We start from the raw sequence: 17,379 nt of genomic DNA on the forward strand, positions 1-17,379 counted from the left end.
GTGGGGCAAGGCAAGCAGGGAGCCTGCTTGAGGCTCCCTGCAGCATCTGCGGGCCGGATCTGGTGGCTTGGTAAGCTGCATTCAGTTCGCGGGCCATATTTTGCCCAGGCCTGGGTTAAGATGTTGTAGCTTACCTCCATGTAGAGGGGATGAATTGCATTTCAATCCCCTCTTTACTTCCCCAATATAAATGTAGTTTTTGCAGACAGGAATGAATAAGGCCAAGATAAGAAAAAAATGTGAAACAATGCTCTTGATGGCAAAATATTTAAAAGTTAATTAAAATGACTAATTACCAGGGCTCAACAAACTATGAAATCTACTCGCCCGTGGCAAACAGATTGCAACCCAGAAGAGCTGGGTTCGGGCGATCTGTGCATGCGCAGATCGCCAGACAGCACGGCTGGCGAGCGGGACTCACCACGGCTTGGCGAGCCCTGCTAATTACCAATGTCAAAGTATCAAGAAAACTGTGAATGAAACTTAAAATAAAAAGGTGAGAACACAATCCATATATACAATTTTACTTTAATATTATAATCCAACAACACAGGGCAACCAATTCCCAGCACTGCTACTGGCTTGATACGTGACCTCATCTGACATTTCAACTTCCCCATCATATAGCAGGAATAATGAAACTTTATTTCTGAAATAAACTGTTTTGCAATCTATGAATGAAATTACATCTACATGGCCAATGTGCTAAGCATGATTATACATCTTATTGGACTGCAGTCATTTCCTTATATTTATTTGAAACTGAAGGATGATAAAGAAAAATTCCACCAAACACACAAATTCGTTGACTTTCAAAGTTATTTATGAAATTTGTCACAATACTTTCAAAGAGAGTCATGCCAATAATATTTCCTTTCAACACTTTTAAGACAGGATAGATTAACAACAGACCCACAGATCACAATAAAAAGAAAAATAGTAAATGAAAGTATATTAAATATTGACCCCAAATGATAGGACAATATTTAATTATGGAAATGTGTTTTTAAAAATCTCATAAGAACATGATGCTTTTCTTTATAGAAAAATAATAAGTAAGTCTGATTAAATGGTAATTGGAGAAATGGTCATTTAAATTGCATGAAACAACTGAACAGTGAAAACATAGGAATAAACTGTTTTTAATTCTCCAAGGACATAAAGACAGCAGATCAGAGGGTACGTCTACATTACAGTGTTATTTCAGAATGTATTATTTAGAAATATTTAATACGTCTATACACAAAATGCATTTCGAAATAGCGTTTTTCTATTTCGAAATAGCAAGTCCACAGTGATTGGATGCTGAATCGCATTTAAGGCCAGCTGAAACCAGTTCCAGCAGGGCATCAGTTCAGTAGTTATGGCAGTCTCTATCCACTGTGCTGGGGGGGGGGGGCAAGGAAGGGATGGGCTGCCCCAGGGAAAAGGGGGGGAGGTGGTGCAAGTCCCCTCCCCGGGAGGGTTTGTTCTGTCCCAGCCGCACTATGGATTGCCCGCGGTGGCCAGGATTGCAGAAGGGGTTGCTCCTGGGGGGAGGGATGTGGGGCAGTGGTGGGGAAGGAGCACTCTCAGCCACCATGGCACCCCAGTGACTTTCGATTTTGTGTGTCCCTCTGCAGGTGGTCAAGATCATCAGTAGAGTGCTGCTCCACAGAGTCATCCACCTCACTGAAATGGACGTGGTCATCGAGGGCTTTGGCGCCCTGGGCTTCCCCAATTGCAGGGCGGCAATCGATGGGACGCACATCCCCATCCGTGCTCCAGACCACCAGGCCTCCCTGTACATAAACCAGAAGGGATACTTCTCAGTCATCCTGCAAGCTGTGTCTAACCACCGGGGCCACTTCCTTTGTAGGGGGACATTAACGTGGGCTGGTCCAGCAAAGCACACGACATGCGGGTGTACCGCAGTTCCTCCGTGTGCCAGAGGCTGCATGCCGGGACTTTATTCCCCGACCACCACATCAGGGTCGGGGACATGGACATTCCTGTGTACCTGGTGAGGGATGTGGCCTACCCACTACAACCCTGGCTCATGAAGCCCTACACGGGACACCTCAACCCCTCCCAGCAGGTCTTTAATGCCAGGCTCAGCAGGGCCCACATCATGGTGGAGGGTGCCTTTGGCTGGCTGAAGGCCTGATTTAGATGCCACTCACCCGCCTGGACCTCTCCAAGAGAAATATTCTGCACATGGTGGCAGCATGCTGTGTGCTACACAATTTGTGTGAAAGGAAGGGGGAGGCTTTCCTGCCAGGCTGGATGGCAGAGGCCACTTGGCTGGCCTGTAGGTGCAGCCCCATATGGCTGCCAGCCAGGAGGCCCATCAGGGGGCTGTCAATATCCAGGAGGCCCTGCGGAAGAGCTTCCAGACAGAGGAGGAGTGAAGTCTCCCTGGCATGCTCTACTGGGGCCATGTGCCTTATTCCATCCTCACGTCCTTCCACTTTCTCCTCCCTAACCCCCCTTCCTGATGTAAAATAAAAACTTGTGTGTTGCCAAAAACAAACTCTTTTTATTGAACATAACGGGGGGGGGGGGGGGGGATGAGGGTGGGAGAGGGGAGGGATAAACCTGGGAGGGGGAGGCAAGGGGAGGAAGGGGGAGGAGAATCTCAGGGTTGGGGGTCTTGATGGTCCACCTCTCTCCCAGCACTGTGGGTGTGGGGGCCTCAGCATCCCCGGGGGAGTGGGTACAGAGGGTGAGGTGGGTGGGAAGGAGGGGAGGAAGAGGCGGGAGGGGAAGGAGGAGCAATAGCTGGGGCTGCATCTGGGGCTGGAGTGGCAGGAAGCAGCAATCTCTGCACCAGGGTCTGCAGGTGGTCGTAGATGGCACTGCCCTGAGAAAGCAGCTCCTGCAAGCTCTCCCACCACAGCTGCAGGTCTTCATGCACCCAGTGCTCCAGGATGCGTACCTGCCTTTGCAGGATCCCTAGGTACTGCCGATGGTACTCCTTCTGGTTCCGGGTCACCCAGCTGGCTCAGGTGCAGGAGGATGTCCTTTGCGGGTGGTGCGCCCTGCACTCGCAGCTGCTGCGGCTGTGGAGAAACAAGAGAAGTGGTCAGTTCTCCCTAGGGACACAATGGGTGAAGCCCAACCCCCCTCTGCAAGGCAAGGACGGCAGGTCTCCGCACCATTAAAGCGGATTTGCTTGCACACAGGCCATGTTTGGCATGTCCTGCTATCCCTGGGAGTGTGTGCTGGCCCGGGACTGCACCCTTGCCCCTATGCTGTATATAGTGTGGGTATGGGTGTGGGGGAGGGGAGATGTGCCCTGCTTCTGCGTTGGGGGGGGATTGTGGAGAGAGGGCAACATGCAGTGTCCCTCCCCGGGGTCAGGAGCATGTCATGTGCCTTCATACATACACACATGTGGGTAACAGGCCAGGGCCCCTGTATGGCAGCTAGCCGGGGCCATGTGCCCAGAGTGGCACGGCACATGCACAGGTTGCTGCATGCTCCGTTGTCAGCAAGGCTCACACGCGTGGTCCCTGGTCTCCCTCTCCGCCTCCCCTGACCCGCTCCACATAAGGGGACAGTGATGGTACTCACATGTTGAGGCCTCTCCAGCCTCGGACAACACCGGTGACATGGCTGCTGTGATGCCTCGGGGGTCCTGGGTGAGTGCCACGCTTCCTCCAGGCTATTGCGACTCCCGGCCATCGTCCTCCTCCTCCTCCTCCACCTCCTCCATGCCCTGGTCAGGACCTTCTGCCCCAGGGTCGATGAGCACCTTGGGGGCACAGACTGTCTGACGCCCCAGGATGCGGTCCAGGGCATCATAATAGGGGCAGGGGTCTGGGTTTTATGGCTCCTGGCAGGCCCTGGGAGCTGGCAGACTGCTCCTGGGGAGCGGTGGAGGCAGGGGCGGCCTGTGGCTATAGGCGGACTCGGCCACCGCCTAGGGTGCCGCTGCCTGGGGTGCCCGATGATGACATTAGTCCACTGACGGTCCTGCAGGCAGGGGCGCTAATCGCGTGTTCCGCCTGGGGCGCCAGCTGCCGCAGCCGGCCTCGGGCTGCTCCTGGGTGGAGGTTTGAGTGTCAGTGAGTTGCTGGCTCATGGTGGGCCAGGGGCAGCAACTGCTGGCTCTGTGCTGGCAGGCTTGCAGCTGGCACAGGCACTATGGCCAGAGTCTACCCCTTTAAGGGCTCCAGGGCTGCGGGGAAGGAGAGGAGTTTTCCTGGTTTGGGCCAGAGTGGCCAGCAGGGCACCCTGGGAAGGCCCCTATTTCGAAATAAGCATCTACACAGCTCTTATTTTGAATTAGCTATTTTGAATTTGGCATTATTCCTCGTGGAATGAGGTTTACCAAATTCGAAATAAGCGCTCTGCTATTTCGAATTAATTTCAAAACAGCGGTTTGGCTGTGTAGACGCTAGTAAAGTTATTTCAAAATAACGGCTGTTATTTTGAAATAACTTTGCTGTGGAGACATACTCAAAGTGATCAAGCTTCGCCAGAGCATAAAAAAAAATCATTCACTATTTAGGAACTCAGCAAAAGACAAAGAATATCCAGTCCTCTCTTTCTTTGTGAAACAAAAAACACATTTGTCTGCCCTGGGCAAAAATCCAACCAGGTCTCATTGGAAGTTATTTTCTCAGTGGCAAAGCTCTCTAGCTGTCAAAACCAATATCTTCTTCAGCACAACTAATGGACTGTTGCCCAGAAGAGATGGTAAACCCAAGGCTTTGAGCCTGCAAAAAGTTAAACATGTAACAATCCCATTGGACTCAATAGGACTATTCCCATCCATAAAGTTTACTCTGGTGCACAAAAGCTTGCAGGTTCATTGCCCTGAGCCTGTAACGTGGTGAAGCCATAGGAGCTTCTCCAATAACTGATTTATAAGGATACTGTAACGGGTGTCAAAAATCCTATGAATAAATAAGTAATCAAGAAATGTAATTAGCAACCTAATACATGTTCTGTCCATTTTAATATTGTTTTCCTCTCATTATACAGTTTATTGCTCTCCAGTGTGTTCAACACATTTTGGATCAGATCCTCAAAAGATTTTAGGTATCTAACTCGCACAGATTTCTATGGGAGATAAGAGCCTAGCTATCTTAAGGATCTTGGCTTTTGGAATCCTTGGCTTAAGGAATCCTTGGTGTTCCTCATTAAAAAAAAATATTGTTTGGTGTTCCTCGGTCTTAAAAAGTTTAGAAAACACTACCTTAGTCTTTAGAAAAAGAACTGAAGAAAAAGAAAGAGAAAGGTTTTAAAACATTTGCTTTTCTCTAGACATGGGGAAAAGTTAATAAAAAGGCTAGTTACTCTTGACCAATGTTAAATTTTGAAACTGTCAAGAAAATATTGACTGAAACTTAATGTAAGAGCAGAGTTGGGAGATATACATGGCTTTTATGTATATATGCCTGTTCAATAGCAGTCTTCTCATTGTCATGCAGGAGGCCCATTGTTTTGACATAGGATTTAAAGATTGTCATCCAGCTATACTGCCGTTTCATAGGGAAGTTAATTTCTCTGCTAAGCTCCAAGATGAAATATTCCTCAGACTCCTATCCTGAAAGGTTTTACTTGGTTTTGCAATGTTCAATAAATAGTTAAAAGTGTTCAAACAAACCTTGTAGAATAGCTGCCTGCAAATCCAGGACCAATGTTGTAAGACACATTGATGCTTCCCCTCCAGCTACTGTCTGGTGCTGCAGGTCCTCCCAGGAAGCTGTTAAGTTAAAACCAAGACAAAAACAGTTAGCCAATGGGCTAAGAGTCGAAGTCTCTCCACAGAAGTAACACACTTGAAAATGAGTATGAGGAAGGATTACAAAGCTCTAGATGATTGTGTTGAACAAACTGTATGTGCAATTATTTACTATTTGCTAAGAGGGCCTGTGAATTAGCATAAATTCTTTAAAAATGCTTAGAGATATTCATACACTAAAATGAGGATAGAGTTAAGTAGAAAGACTAATAAAATAAACTTCTAGTCTTGTATCTCTTTTGGGGAAAATCTACAGAATAAAATTGTTCCCCATTTTGTCTTTCAGTAAAAGATTTACAGAGAACAATTGTTTGTATTTCTGCAGCATATTTAATGTGGATAAGTGTAAAGTAATGCACGTTGGAAAAAATAACCCCAACTATACGTACAGTATGATGGGGACTAATTTGGCTATGACAATTCAGGAAAGAGCTCTTGGAGTTATCGTGGATAGTTCTCTGAAAACTTCCACACAGTGTGCAGCGGCGGTCAAAAAGGCAAATAGGATATTAGGAATTATTAAGAAAGGGAAAGAAAATAAGACAGAATATCTCACTACCCCTGTATAAAACTATGGTACGCCCACATCTTGAATACTGTTTACAGATGTGGTCTCCTCACCTCAAAAAAGATATTTTGGCCTTAGAAAGGGTTCAGAAAAGGGCAACTAAAATGATTAGGGGTTTGGAACGGGTCCCATATAAAGAGAGGTTAAAGTGACTGGGGCTTTTTAGTTTAGAAAAGAGGAGACTTAGGGGGGATATGATAGAGGTATATAAAACCATGAGTGGTGTGGAGAGAGTGAATAAAGAAAAGTTATTTATTAGTTCCCATAATAGAAGAACTAGAAGACACCAAATGAAGTTAATGGGTAGCACGTTTAAAACTAATAAAAGAACGTTCTTCTTCACACAGCACGTAGTCTACCTGTGGAACTCCTTGCCAGAGGAGGCTGTGAAGGCTAGGACTATAACAGAGTTTAAAGAGAAGCTAGATAATTTAATGGAGGTTAGGTCCATAAAAGGCTATTAGCCAGAGGATAGAAATGGTGCCCCTGGCCTCTGTTTGTCAGAGGCTGGAGAAGGATGGCAGGAGACAAATCACTTGATCATTGTCTTCGGTCCACCCTCTCTGTGGCACCTGGTGCTGGCCACTGTCGGCAGACAGGCTACTGAGCTAGATGGACCTTTGTTCTGACCAAGTACGGCCATTCTTATGTTCTTATGTTTTTATATGTATACTCGAGTGTGTATGTGTGTAACAGGCAGAAGCAATAAAAAGGGCATCAATTTACTAACTTTCAATGCAGAAAAGACTTTTTGCAGTGTGAACATGAATACTGAACCCAAGTACAAAGGATTGATCTCTACCTACTGTAATAGTATTTCTGCATCATGATATCCAATGGGGTGAACTGGAATTTTGGGAATTCCTACTCCTTCGTCAATATTGGACCTGAAGGTATATTCTGAAAAACCAAGAATATATTGGAATATCAGGTTTCCCGTCCTCATCAGTTTGTCTTTTAATTGAAATGGTTTTTGTAAAAAAGAGTCCAACAGTTGCATCTAGGATCAACGTACACTGATCCCTGATATATAACCTTTAATCACCTACCATTTTATCACACATCAGGGATTAATTCTACTGACTCCAGTAGCAATTGCTAGTTTTAAAGTAGAAATTTCAATCCATATGAACATAAACTGATGTTTTTCTGCTTGGCATTTATGATCAGCAAAGAAATATACATCCAAGCAAGATTATTTCTCCTCTTTGATGGTAGGCTATAATCCAGTTTCAGTTGGTCCTCTTGAGAAACATAGTTCCTTGCAAATCTCAGTAAATCCAAACTCATTTTTAATGCGTGGTCTATGCACATTCTGTTTTATAAGTACTGTAAATGCTGGATAATATGCAGAGAGATATTTGCCAGGAAATGTTTTTACTTGAGGAAGGCCAGTTGGAATGAAAACGTGTTCCACCCTAGGAAAATAAACTCTTGTTGGAAATCCTCTTAAACAGCAGGACTTTTTTGATGAGTATGAACAACAGTTTAATCACTAGTGACAAGATCCTTTTCAACACCAGTTCAGAAAGTGTCCGATGTTTAGAGCTACAAATCTGTCACTCACCTTTTGCTGGATAACCTGGTGTGAGAGGATCCCCTGCCCCATTCAGATTTAAAACATTTCCACGCTGGGCTCCACCTCCAGGAAGATTCCAGCCAGATGGATAAGGATCTACTCCAGGGGCACAGTAGTCAGCAGGGTCTGAATACAGTATAATCCCTTTGGCACCAGCTAATATGGCATTTTTAACCTGCAAAATTATTTGTTTTTAAGAAATGTCAAAATATGTGTATTTGGCTATGATATTCTAGGGCTTTGCAACACATCATCAATCAGGAGACACGTCAGAATTTTTATGTGGAATTATTAACTCAAGGGAAACGTATGTCAAAATGCAGCATGATCTCAAGCATGAAGCATAAGTCTGAGGCAGGAGAACAAGGTACTATTGTCAACACAGCTAAATTTGCTGTATGACCTTAGACAAGTCATTTAACCTCCATGACTCAGTTTTTCCAGGTGTCGAAATGGGACAATACCTACTCCTTGAAAATGTTTTGAGATCTATGGATGGAAAGAGGCAGTAATGTTTACTGGTTGTATGGGCTAATAAATCCTCTTAAACTAATCTTTTGCAAGCACCTTCTGAGAGTGAATTCATCTCAGTCACAATTTCAGTACTCCAAACCAGCCGTCTCACTTTCCTGTTTTTCAAGTCATTATTAATACACATTATGAGCATACACTGCAGGCCTGATTCTTGGATCAGAATTGGCTCACATGTTCTAGTTTACAGTAAAACATTTACTTCATGGTATAAAGGAATAAAAATCTCTCTTTGGAAGGAACAACAGGATAGTCAACAGGGTCTGAATACAGTATAATCCCATTGGCTCCAGCTAATATGGCATTTTTAACCTGCAAAATTATTTGCTTTTGAGAAATGTCAAATTTTTTGCATTTGGCTATGACATTCTTGGGCTTCTGTAGCGAGGGCTTAATGTTCAATGTAAGCGGCGTCAGACCTTTAATTTGCTGATCTAATTATGATTTGAGAGAGAAAGAAAGAAAGAGAAATGAACACTACCATCCTACCCCAACCCTACAACTTACTTTGTTTCCTCTGAAGATTTTCCCATATCTGGCAATAACAATCTTTCCAGTACAGTTAATTCCCATTTCTCGCTCTAGCTTGAAAAAGTCTTCGGTACGGCCATAGTTCACATACATCAAATCTCCCTGTCCGGGGAAAAAAGAAGGCCAGAAATTAGAAATTATTCTGTTTTAGCCTTATAAACTATCTGTTTTTAAAATCACACAACTTTATTTATTGAACATCTCTTATACAGTACACACAGTATATACAGTTCTACACGCTTGATCCAGTGCCCACTAAAATGAATGGCAAAATTCTCCCAAATTATTTGATAGAAAGGCTTGTTTCAATTCTTTACATAAACCCATGGTTAGAAGCATCCTCATTATCTGATGTTGAATACTACAGTACTCGATTGTTCTTCTGGCAAAGCACGCGCAAACTGTTTATGGCATGAGTGCAGAAAAAATTGCTATTCCTAATACGCTGCTACTCAATAGACAGACTTCCTATTTTACTTATTTTAGTCCACTCATGAGAGGCAACATGTGTGTTGAATGTTTTCTGGTATTATTCCCCACAGAAGAATCAATCACATTAACTTTAGGAAGTATGGCCTTTCATAGCATGTGTGTGCTTCAGATTTAAAACAAACGAGAATTCTTAATGAATAAAGCAGATAAATTTCAGAGTACTTCCTGCCACCCTATGTCCTAGGTTTCCCCAGTAGAAGGAACGATATGAGCCTTACCTAGACAATGAAGTATCTTTCTAAATAGAAATTGTAATATCTGATTTGAATAATTTTAGAACATTTTTTGTTAAATGGGTAACTTCTAGACTGTATTGTATTCAGCACAAACTGTAGCTGTTCGTTAAGCTATAGCATAATGAACTTCAGTATTCACCTTACCTAACTGAGCTCTCTGCAAAAATATGCTAAGAAGTCAGAACAACAGATCGACAGTGACTCTTTCCCAAAATACGGTTTCAGCCCTCAGGATTCATAAGAATTATTTTCCTACCTCTGGTATTCCTTGTGCAGAAAAAGCATTATATGGTGGCAGCACACCAGTAATGTTTTCATATCCCTGAGGAGGCGGCTCAAACAATGATGTATTGAAAATCTACCAAAAGAGCCAAGAAGAATAAACAGTTACTTTAATAAAAATTATATGGGAAATTCTCTCTCTGGGCAAGTTCAGTGAAGTCTTGGCAAAATTTTGTGCACTAAATTTAGTTATTAAAACAGAACACCATTTTAGATGAAAATAGCAAAAAATAAATCATGTGTAATGAAGTGAGAAAGGTATACATAGTTAGAACTTCATAACTGAATGAGAGTAGATAGATAGATAGATATAGGTGTGAATATAAGGTTTTATGACTCCTCTGAATCCAAACAGAGGAATAACTAAAGATTGCTGAAAATGAATGACAATTAGTTTGTGTCTGTTTTTATAGAGACTTTTTGTAATTTACTGGTGGCTTCCACTTATATTATTGCTCCCTCCTATTATTTCAGTAGTTAATCTATTCTCTGATTAGGTTAAGAACTTTTGTTACTATTCAGAATACTCCCATATATCTAAAGCCCATTCTACTCTCATTCATACACTGAAGCACTACTCAGTGTTAATAAGCGTAGAAGGATAAGGCGTTTAATTTGGATCTGATCATTATTATGTAAATATTTTATGTATTCATCTGTTTATTTATTTATTTGTGTATTTAAACAAAATTAGTCCATGAATTTTTCAGGGTATGTTACTTTGAGACTGGTTGTCCACTTAGCAGAATAGTGGGATTTTCATGTGCACACACTAAGGTTGCAAAGTCAAGTACCCGAAAGGTAGGAAATGCCAGAGAATATGTGAACATACAATTAAAGCATGAGCACAATGGGGCTGAATTAACAATACGCAGGCAATCTTAATTCTGGCATTTCCTGTCTTTTCAGTGCTTGACTCTAAAACCTTAATAATGTTATTTTATCCTAACTTGTGTGTGTGTAATTTCATAGACTGGAGGGGATAGTGCTCTAGTGGCCACAAACTGTCCTAACCATTTACTCCAAATTTCACCCTTACTCCCCTTCACCCTCCAGCCTATACCTGTCTTAGTCCTGCCTCTTCCTCACCCAGGCTCCTTATCCCTGTCCCATTTTCCTCATCTAGCCAGTCCCAGTTTCTACTCCACATGATTCTCATTTCAATCCCCATTCCTGTGCCAGCCACTTCTAATCTTCTCACTTGGAGTTTCTATCCCACTGTCCCTACGCTCCAGTGTTCCTTTCCCATCACTAATTATGCCAGGGTCATGCCCAATGCTTCCCTCACAGCATGGTTCTTTGTTTGAATTGTCTTCCCTTCCACTTCACTTGCTGCCAGTCCCAGTCTTCCTTACCTCCAACTCCTCAATTCACCTCAACTGCCCCCAACCTTAGTTCCCAGGACCAGTTTTCCCTACCCCCACAGGCTCCTTGTCCCAATCTCCTCTCCCTGTCCTCACCCTGGTCTGGCTCGTGTCCTCTCTCCATGCCATCCATGTGGCTTTCTTTTTTCCCCAGTTTGGAAGTCAACAGAGGGGGCTCTGTGAGCACAGGGGAGGCAGCTGCCCTACTTTCAGTCTCAAAGCCCAGCGTGCAGCATCCCAAAGTCCAGGAAACTCCTGCTCAGCCCTAGGCTGGAGCATGCTCCATGGATACAAAGTCTTCATGGACTTTAACTGTGAAGATATACCAAGTAGTTACTGATCATGTGTAAACCTCAATTCCTCAAAGGCTTATAACTTGAGCAAATCTAGATATATTTTTCACAGGGATAAGAAAAGGCACATCCCTGACACAAAGCAATCTCTGCCAAAGCCCCTCTTCCAAATATAGGGGTTTCAGAGCTTCTTAGAAAAAAGGTCATTAGAATTTAACATGGGCAAAACAATATACTTGTTCAGCAGAAATTTTAAAAAAAAATATTCCGCATGAGGCAGACACCCAGCATGGAAAATTTCAGTCTAAATGTTTATAGTGTGGCAATGGCATAAGTGACTGAAAAGAGGATCCTAGAATGGAAACTGTTAGACAACCTTAATTATGGCAGTGCTACTTGCCCCTTCTCTAACATATAAATGGAATAAACAAAGATTTCACTTTCATTTGAATGGTTATTTTATATTTCATATTATTTTCCAAACTCTTAATTCTGCAAGACTATTGTAGCTCCTCCATGATATTATTGTATTCTGCAGAGAAGGCAGGCATGTAATGCATTCATATGTTATTACATCTACTTCGGTGCGCTAGACACTTTTAAGAGGGGAAGCCAGAAAAAAACCCTAATCATATGGAGGTGTCAAAATTGTATGTGAAAAGCAGGGAAATATTGACATTGGATCTTAGGGTAGGGTTGGCTTTACCACACACAAAACCAGCCTTGTGCTTGGTTTGTTGCACAGCAACACAAAAAGGGTGCAATAAGCCAGTGGACAACTTTCATGTGTTTGCAGGATATAAGCAATCTCCACTGATTTGTCCTGGCAGAAATCATTTCTAGTCATTAGTCCAAGAGACCTGGCCAATAGCGGACTTTCCTTTTTAAGGTTGAGAGTTTTCTTCAGATTATAAAACACAATGAAGATGTACAGGTATATATGTGGGTACTATCTGACCCTGTTTCTTTAAACAGCTATTCAACATATAGTTATTAAAATAAGATCACCTCATGCCCTTGATCATCAATAATTGAGACATAGTTGGGCTGAGTTTCATTTGGGTAAGAAAGGAGGACATCATAATGAACCAGCTCTGCTGAATCCAATCCAAATTCTTTCCACTGGGCTTGAATTTGCTTAGCTAGGTGAAAGTTCTGTTCTGTTCCTGCCAGGTGAGGGAGCTTTGTGAATAAACTAAAACAAAACAAAGTCATGGGTAAGCAGAGTTCAGAAAAGCAATTGACAGAAGAGTCAATAATCTTCACAACACATGCAAGGAGTAAATTGCTATGGTTAAGTCTCTTAAATGAAACACTGAGCAGCACAAGACAGTTATCAGAACCTGATGTAGGGTAAAGTGCAGAAATCTTTCCTAAGATTAATCAGCTCAATTTTTCATTCTGAGTAACTTCCACAAGTGTTATGCCACTTTCCTAAGGAGGAGACTGCCTGCTGAAATCCTTTCTGCCCTTCTGACAAAGACGGGGGATTTTAACCAGGGTCTCCCATATTCTGGGTGAGTGCTCTAACCATTGTGATAAATATTATGAGATTGGCTGCACTGCCACCTGCCAAATTTTGAATGAGGTCTCATTTAGGAGGCAGACATTAATCATATGTACTATATTGAGCTCTGCTTCCAACTTAAGTGGATGAATGCATGTGTTCTGAACTGCTATAAGGCATAGGTGGGAGCCAGTTGGCCCAATGCCTGGAGGGAGGAGCAACATGCTTGCTGAGAGGCAGAAACTTAGGCACAGAGTAAATTTAGATGCCTACAAGTTTAGGGAGCAGTTTTGTGGATCACTGTGGAGACAAAACTGAAGTTGAGGCACCTAAATCATAGAATCATAGAACTGGAAGAGACTCAGAAGGTCATCAAGTCCAGCCCCCTGCTGTAGGAAGGACCAATTCCAACTAAATCAACCCAGCCAGGGCTTTGTCAAGCCGAGACTTAAACACCTCTAGGGATGGAGACTCCACTACTTCCCTAGGTAACCCATTCCAGTGCTTCACCACCCTCCTAGTGAAATAGTTTTTCCTAATATCCAATCTGGACCTCTCCCACCACAACTTGAGACCATTGCTCCTTGTTCTGCCATCTGTCACTACTGAGAACAGCCTCTCTCCATCCTCGTTGGAACCTCCCTTCAGGAAGTTGAAGGGTGCTATCAAATCCCCCCTCACTCTTCGCTTCTGCAGACTAAACAGACCCAACTCCCTCAGCCTCTCCTCATAAGTCATATGCTCCAGCCCCTAATCATTTTGGTTGCCCTCCGCTGGACCCTCTCCAATGCGTCCACATCCTTTTTGTAGTGGGGGGCCCAGAACTGGACACAATACTCCAGATGCAGCCTCACCAAAGCCGAATAAAGGGGAATGATGACATCTCTGGATCTGCTGGCAATGCTCCTCTTAATGTAACCTAATATGCCATTAGCCTTCTTGGCTACAAGGGCACACTGTTGACTCATATCTAGCTTCTCATCCACTGTAACCCCCAGGTCCTTTTCTGCAGAACTACTACTTAACCGGTTGGTCCCCAGCTTGTAACTATGCTTGGGATTCTTCCGTCCCAAGTGCAGGACTCTACACTTGTCCTCGTTGAACCTCATCAGATTTCTTGTGGCCCAATCCCCCAATTTGTCTAAGTCATTCTGTACCCTATCTCTGCCCTTAAGCATATCTCTCTCTCCCCCCAGCTTAGTGTCATCCGCAAACTTGCTGAGGGTGCAATCCATCCCCTCATCCAGATCATTAATAAAGATATTGAACAAAACCGGTTCTAGAACCGAACCTTGGGGAATTCTGCTAGAAACCGACTGCCATCCTGACATCGAGCCATTGATCACTACCCGCTGGGTCCGGCCTTCTAACCATCTTTCTATCCATCTTACCGTCCATTTATCCAATCCACAATCCCTTAACTTGTTGGCAAGAATATTGTGGGAGACCGTATCAAAAGCCTTGCTAAAGTCAAGGTATATAACATCCACTGACTTCCCTATGTCCACAGAGCCAGTTACCTCATCATAGAAGCTAATCAGATTGGTCAGGCACGACTTGCCCTTTGTGAATCCATGCTGACTATTCCTAATCACTTTCCTCTCATCCAAGTGCCTCAGTATTGATTTCTTAAGGATCCCTTCCATGATTTTTCCAGGAACCAAGGTAAGACTGACCGGCCTATAGTTCCCTGGATCATCCTTCTTCCCTTTTTTGAAGATGGGCTCTACATTTGCCTTTTTCCAGTCATCCGGGATTTCTCCCGATCTCCACGACTTTTCAAAGATAATGGCCAAAGGCTCCACAATGACATTTGCCAACTCCCTCAGTAGCCTCAGATGCACTAAGTCCGGACCCATGGATTTATGTACGTTTAGCTTTTCTAAATAGTTCCTAACCTGTTCTTTACCCACCACGGGCTGTTCATTTTCATCCCATCTTGCGTCACTTGGCGCAGAAGTCCAGGAGCCGAACTTGTCCGTGAATACAGAGGCAAATAAAGCATTGAGTACTTCAGCTTTCCCCACATCATCTGTCACTAGGTTACCTCCTTCATCCATTAGGGGCTGCACACCCTCTCTGATCACCTTCTTGTTAACATGCCTGTAGAAACCTTTCTTGTTATCCTTCACATACTTAGCCAGTCGCAATTCCATTTGCGCTTTCGCCTTCCTGATAACCCTCCGGGATTCTCGAGCTATACCTTTAAACTCCTCCCTGGTCATTTGTCCAAGTTTCCACTCTTTGTAAGCTTCCTTTTTGTGCTTAAGTTCACCAAGGATTTCCCCTGTAAGCCAGTCCGGTCTCCTACCATGTTTGCCTCTCTTGCTACGTGTCAGGATGGTTTCTTTCTGTGCCTTCAATAAGGCTTCTTTAAAATACTGCCAGCTGTCCTGGACTCCTTTCCCCTTCATGTTAACATCCCAGGGGATTCTGCCCATCAGATCTCGGAGGGAGTCAAAATCTGCTTTTTTGAAGTCCAAGGTGTGTATTTTACTAGTCTCTTTTCTTCCTTTGGTCAGGATCCTGAAATCTACCATCTCATGATCACTGCTTCCCTGGTTGTCACCCACCTCCACTTCCCCTATTAGTTCCTCCCTGTTTGTGAGCAGAAGGTCAAGCTGCGCACGGTCCCTGGTCGGATCCTTCAGTACCTGTGTCAAGAAGTTATCCCCAACATTCTCCAAAAACTTCCTGGATTGCCTGTGTACTGCCGTATAGGTTTCCCAGCAGACGTCAGGGTGATTAAAGTCTCCCACGAGAACCAGGGCCTGCGATCTGGAAGCTTCGCTCAGTTGTCCGAAGAAAGCCTCATCTACCTCATCCACCTGATTCGGTGGCCTGTAGCAAACACCATCCACAATATCAATGCTGTTGTTTGCTCCTTTCAACTTAACCCATAGACTCTCAACAGGTTTTTCTCCCCCTTTATACTGGAGTTCAGAACAATCGTAGAGCTCTCTTACATATAGTGCAACTCCTCCTCCTTTTCTCTCCTGCCTGTTGTTCCTGAACAGTCTATACCCTTCCATGACAGCGCTCAAGTCATGCGAGTCATCCCACCAAGTCTCTGTTATCCCAATTAAATCATATTTCTTGGTCTGAGCCAGGGCCTCCAGTTCTTCCTGTTTGTTGCCCAGGCTTCTCGCATTAGTGTACAAACACTTCAGGTAACCAGTTGATCGTCCTATCTTCTCCATTCGAAACATGGGTCCTTCTTTCTTGCCCCTTCCTCTCTGCATTTCTTCCCGGTATCCGACTTTCCCACTCCCCTCAGGGTTTTGGTCACCGCGCCCTGACAAACCTAGTTTAAAGCCCTCCTCACTAGGTTTGCAAGCCTGCCCACAAAGATGCTCCTTCCTCTCTTCGTTAGGTGGATCCCATCTCTTCCTAGCAATCCTTGCGCCCAGAACAGAGTCCCATTGTCGAAGAAACCAAGGCTCTCTCTGCGACACCATCTGTACAACCACTCATTTACATCCTCAATTCGACGATCCCTGCCCAGTCCTTTCCCTTCAACAGGGAGGATGGAGGAGAATACAACTTGTGCTCCAAATTCTTGGATCCTTCTTCCTAGCGCTACATAATCCGCAGTAACACGCTCAAGATCATTCTTGGCCGTATCATTAGTTCCCACATGGAGAAGCAGAAAGGGGTAGTGATCCGAAGGTTTGATCAGCTTGGTAAGCCTCTCAGTGACATCTTGAATGCGAGCTCCTGGTAAGCAGCACACCTCTCGAGATTCCAGGTCCAGACGGCAGAGGGATGGCTCAGTCCCTCTTAGGAGGGAGTCCCCGACCACCACCATCCGTCGTTTCCTTTTGGGGGGGGTGGCCGTGGAACCCCCATCTGTAGGACTACGCATCCCATGCCTTCCAGTAGATGGTGTTCCCTTCTGGTTTCTTCCTTGTGAGGTCCCTTCCAGAGCTTTCAGCACTGCAGAGCCTGCGGAGAAAGCTTGAAAGCGATTGCTTACCTCTATAGCATCGGGGGATTCCTGTGCTGGCCTTTCTCTCCTTCTAGAAGTTACATGCTGCCAGTTCTCTTCTTGGTCACATACTGCCCTCTCTGGCTCTTCTGCCTGCCGTGCTTGAAGGATTAAATGCTGCCTTCTATCGAGGAAGTCTTCATCGTCTCTGATCAAGCGTAGGGTCGACACTTGGGCCTCCAGTCCTCTAATTTTTTCTTCCAAAATGTCAACCAGCTTGCACTTGGTGCAGATGAAATCCATTCTTTCTTCCGGGAGGAAGACAAACATGGCA

At 44.2% G+C, this 17,379-nt stretch overlaps 1 protein-coding gene across 4 annotated transcripts in view; it reads right to left on the reverse strand.

Annotated features, from left to right (window-relative positions):
- The window catches only part of LOC102456275 (N-acetylated-alpha-linked acidic dipeptidase 2), a 63,348-nt gene that overhangs the window by 38,102 nt on the left and 7,867 nt on the right, over nucleotides 1–17,379 (reverse strand). For all 4 annotated transcript variants that reach the window (XR_012900760.2, XR_012900761.2, XM_075919382.2 and 1 more), the window contains exons 3-8: nucleotides 12,619–12,805; nucleotides 9,928–10,029; nucleotides 8,920–9,045; nucleotides 7,870–8,056; nucleotides 7,109–7,202; nucleotides 5,597–5,695 (exon numbers count right to left, since the gene is read on the reverse strand). Coding sequence is in view for 2 of the 4 variants with exons in the window: in XM_075919382.2 (XP_075775497.2) it covers nucleotides 5,597–5,695; nucleotides 7,109–7,202; nucleotides 7,870–8,056; nucleotides 8,920–9,045; nucleotides 9,928–10,029; nucleotides 12,619–12,805 (795 nt within the window). In the remaining 2 variants the exon portion in view is untranslated. The remainder of the gene's footprint in view (nucleotides 1–5,596; nucleotides 5,696–7,108; nucleotides 7,203–7,869; nucleotides 8,057–8,919; nucleotides 9,046–9,927; nucleotides 10,030–12,618; nucleotides 12,806–17,379) is intronic.

Source organism: Pelodiscus sinensis, chromosome 1, assembly GCF_052426305.1.
Source record: "Pelodiscus sinensis isolate ZL-2025 chromosome 1, ASM5242630v1, whole genome shotgun sequence".
NCBI classification, from domain to species: domain Eukaryota; kingdom Metazoa; phylum Chordata; order Testudines; family Trionychidae; genus Pelodiscus; species Pelodiscus sinensis.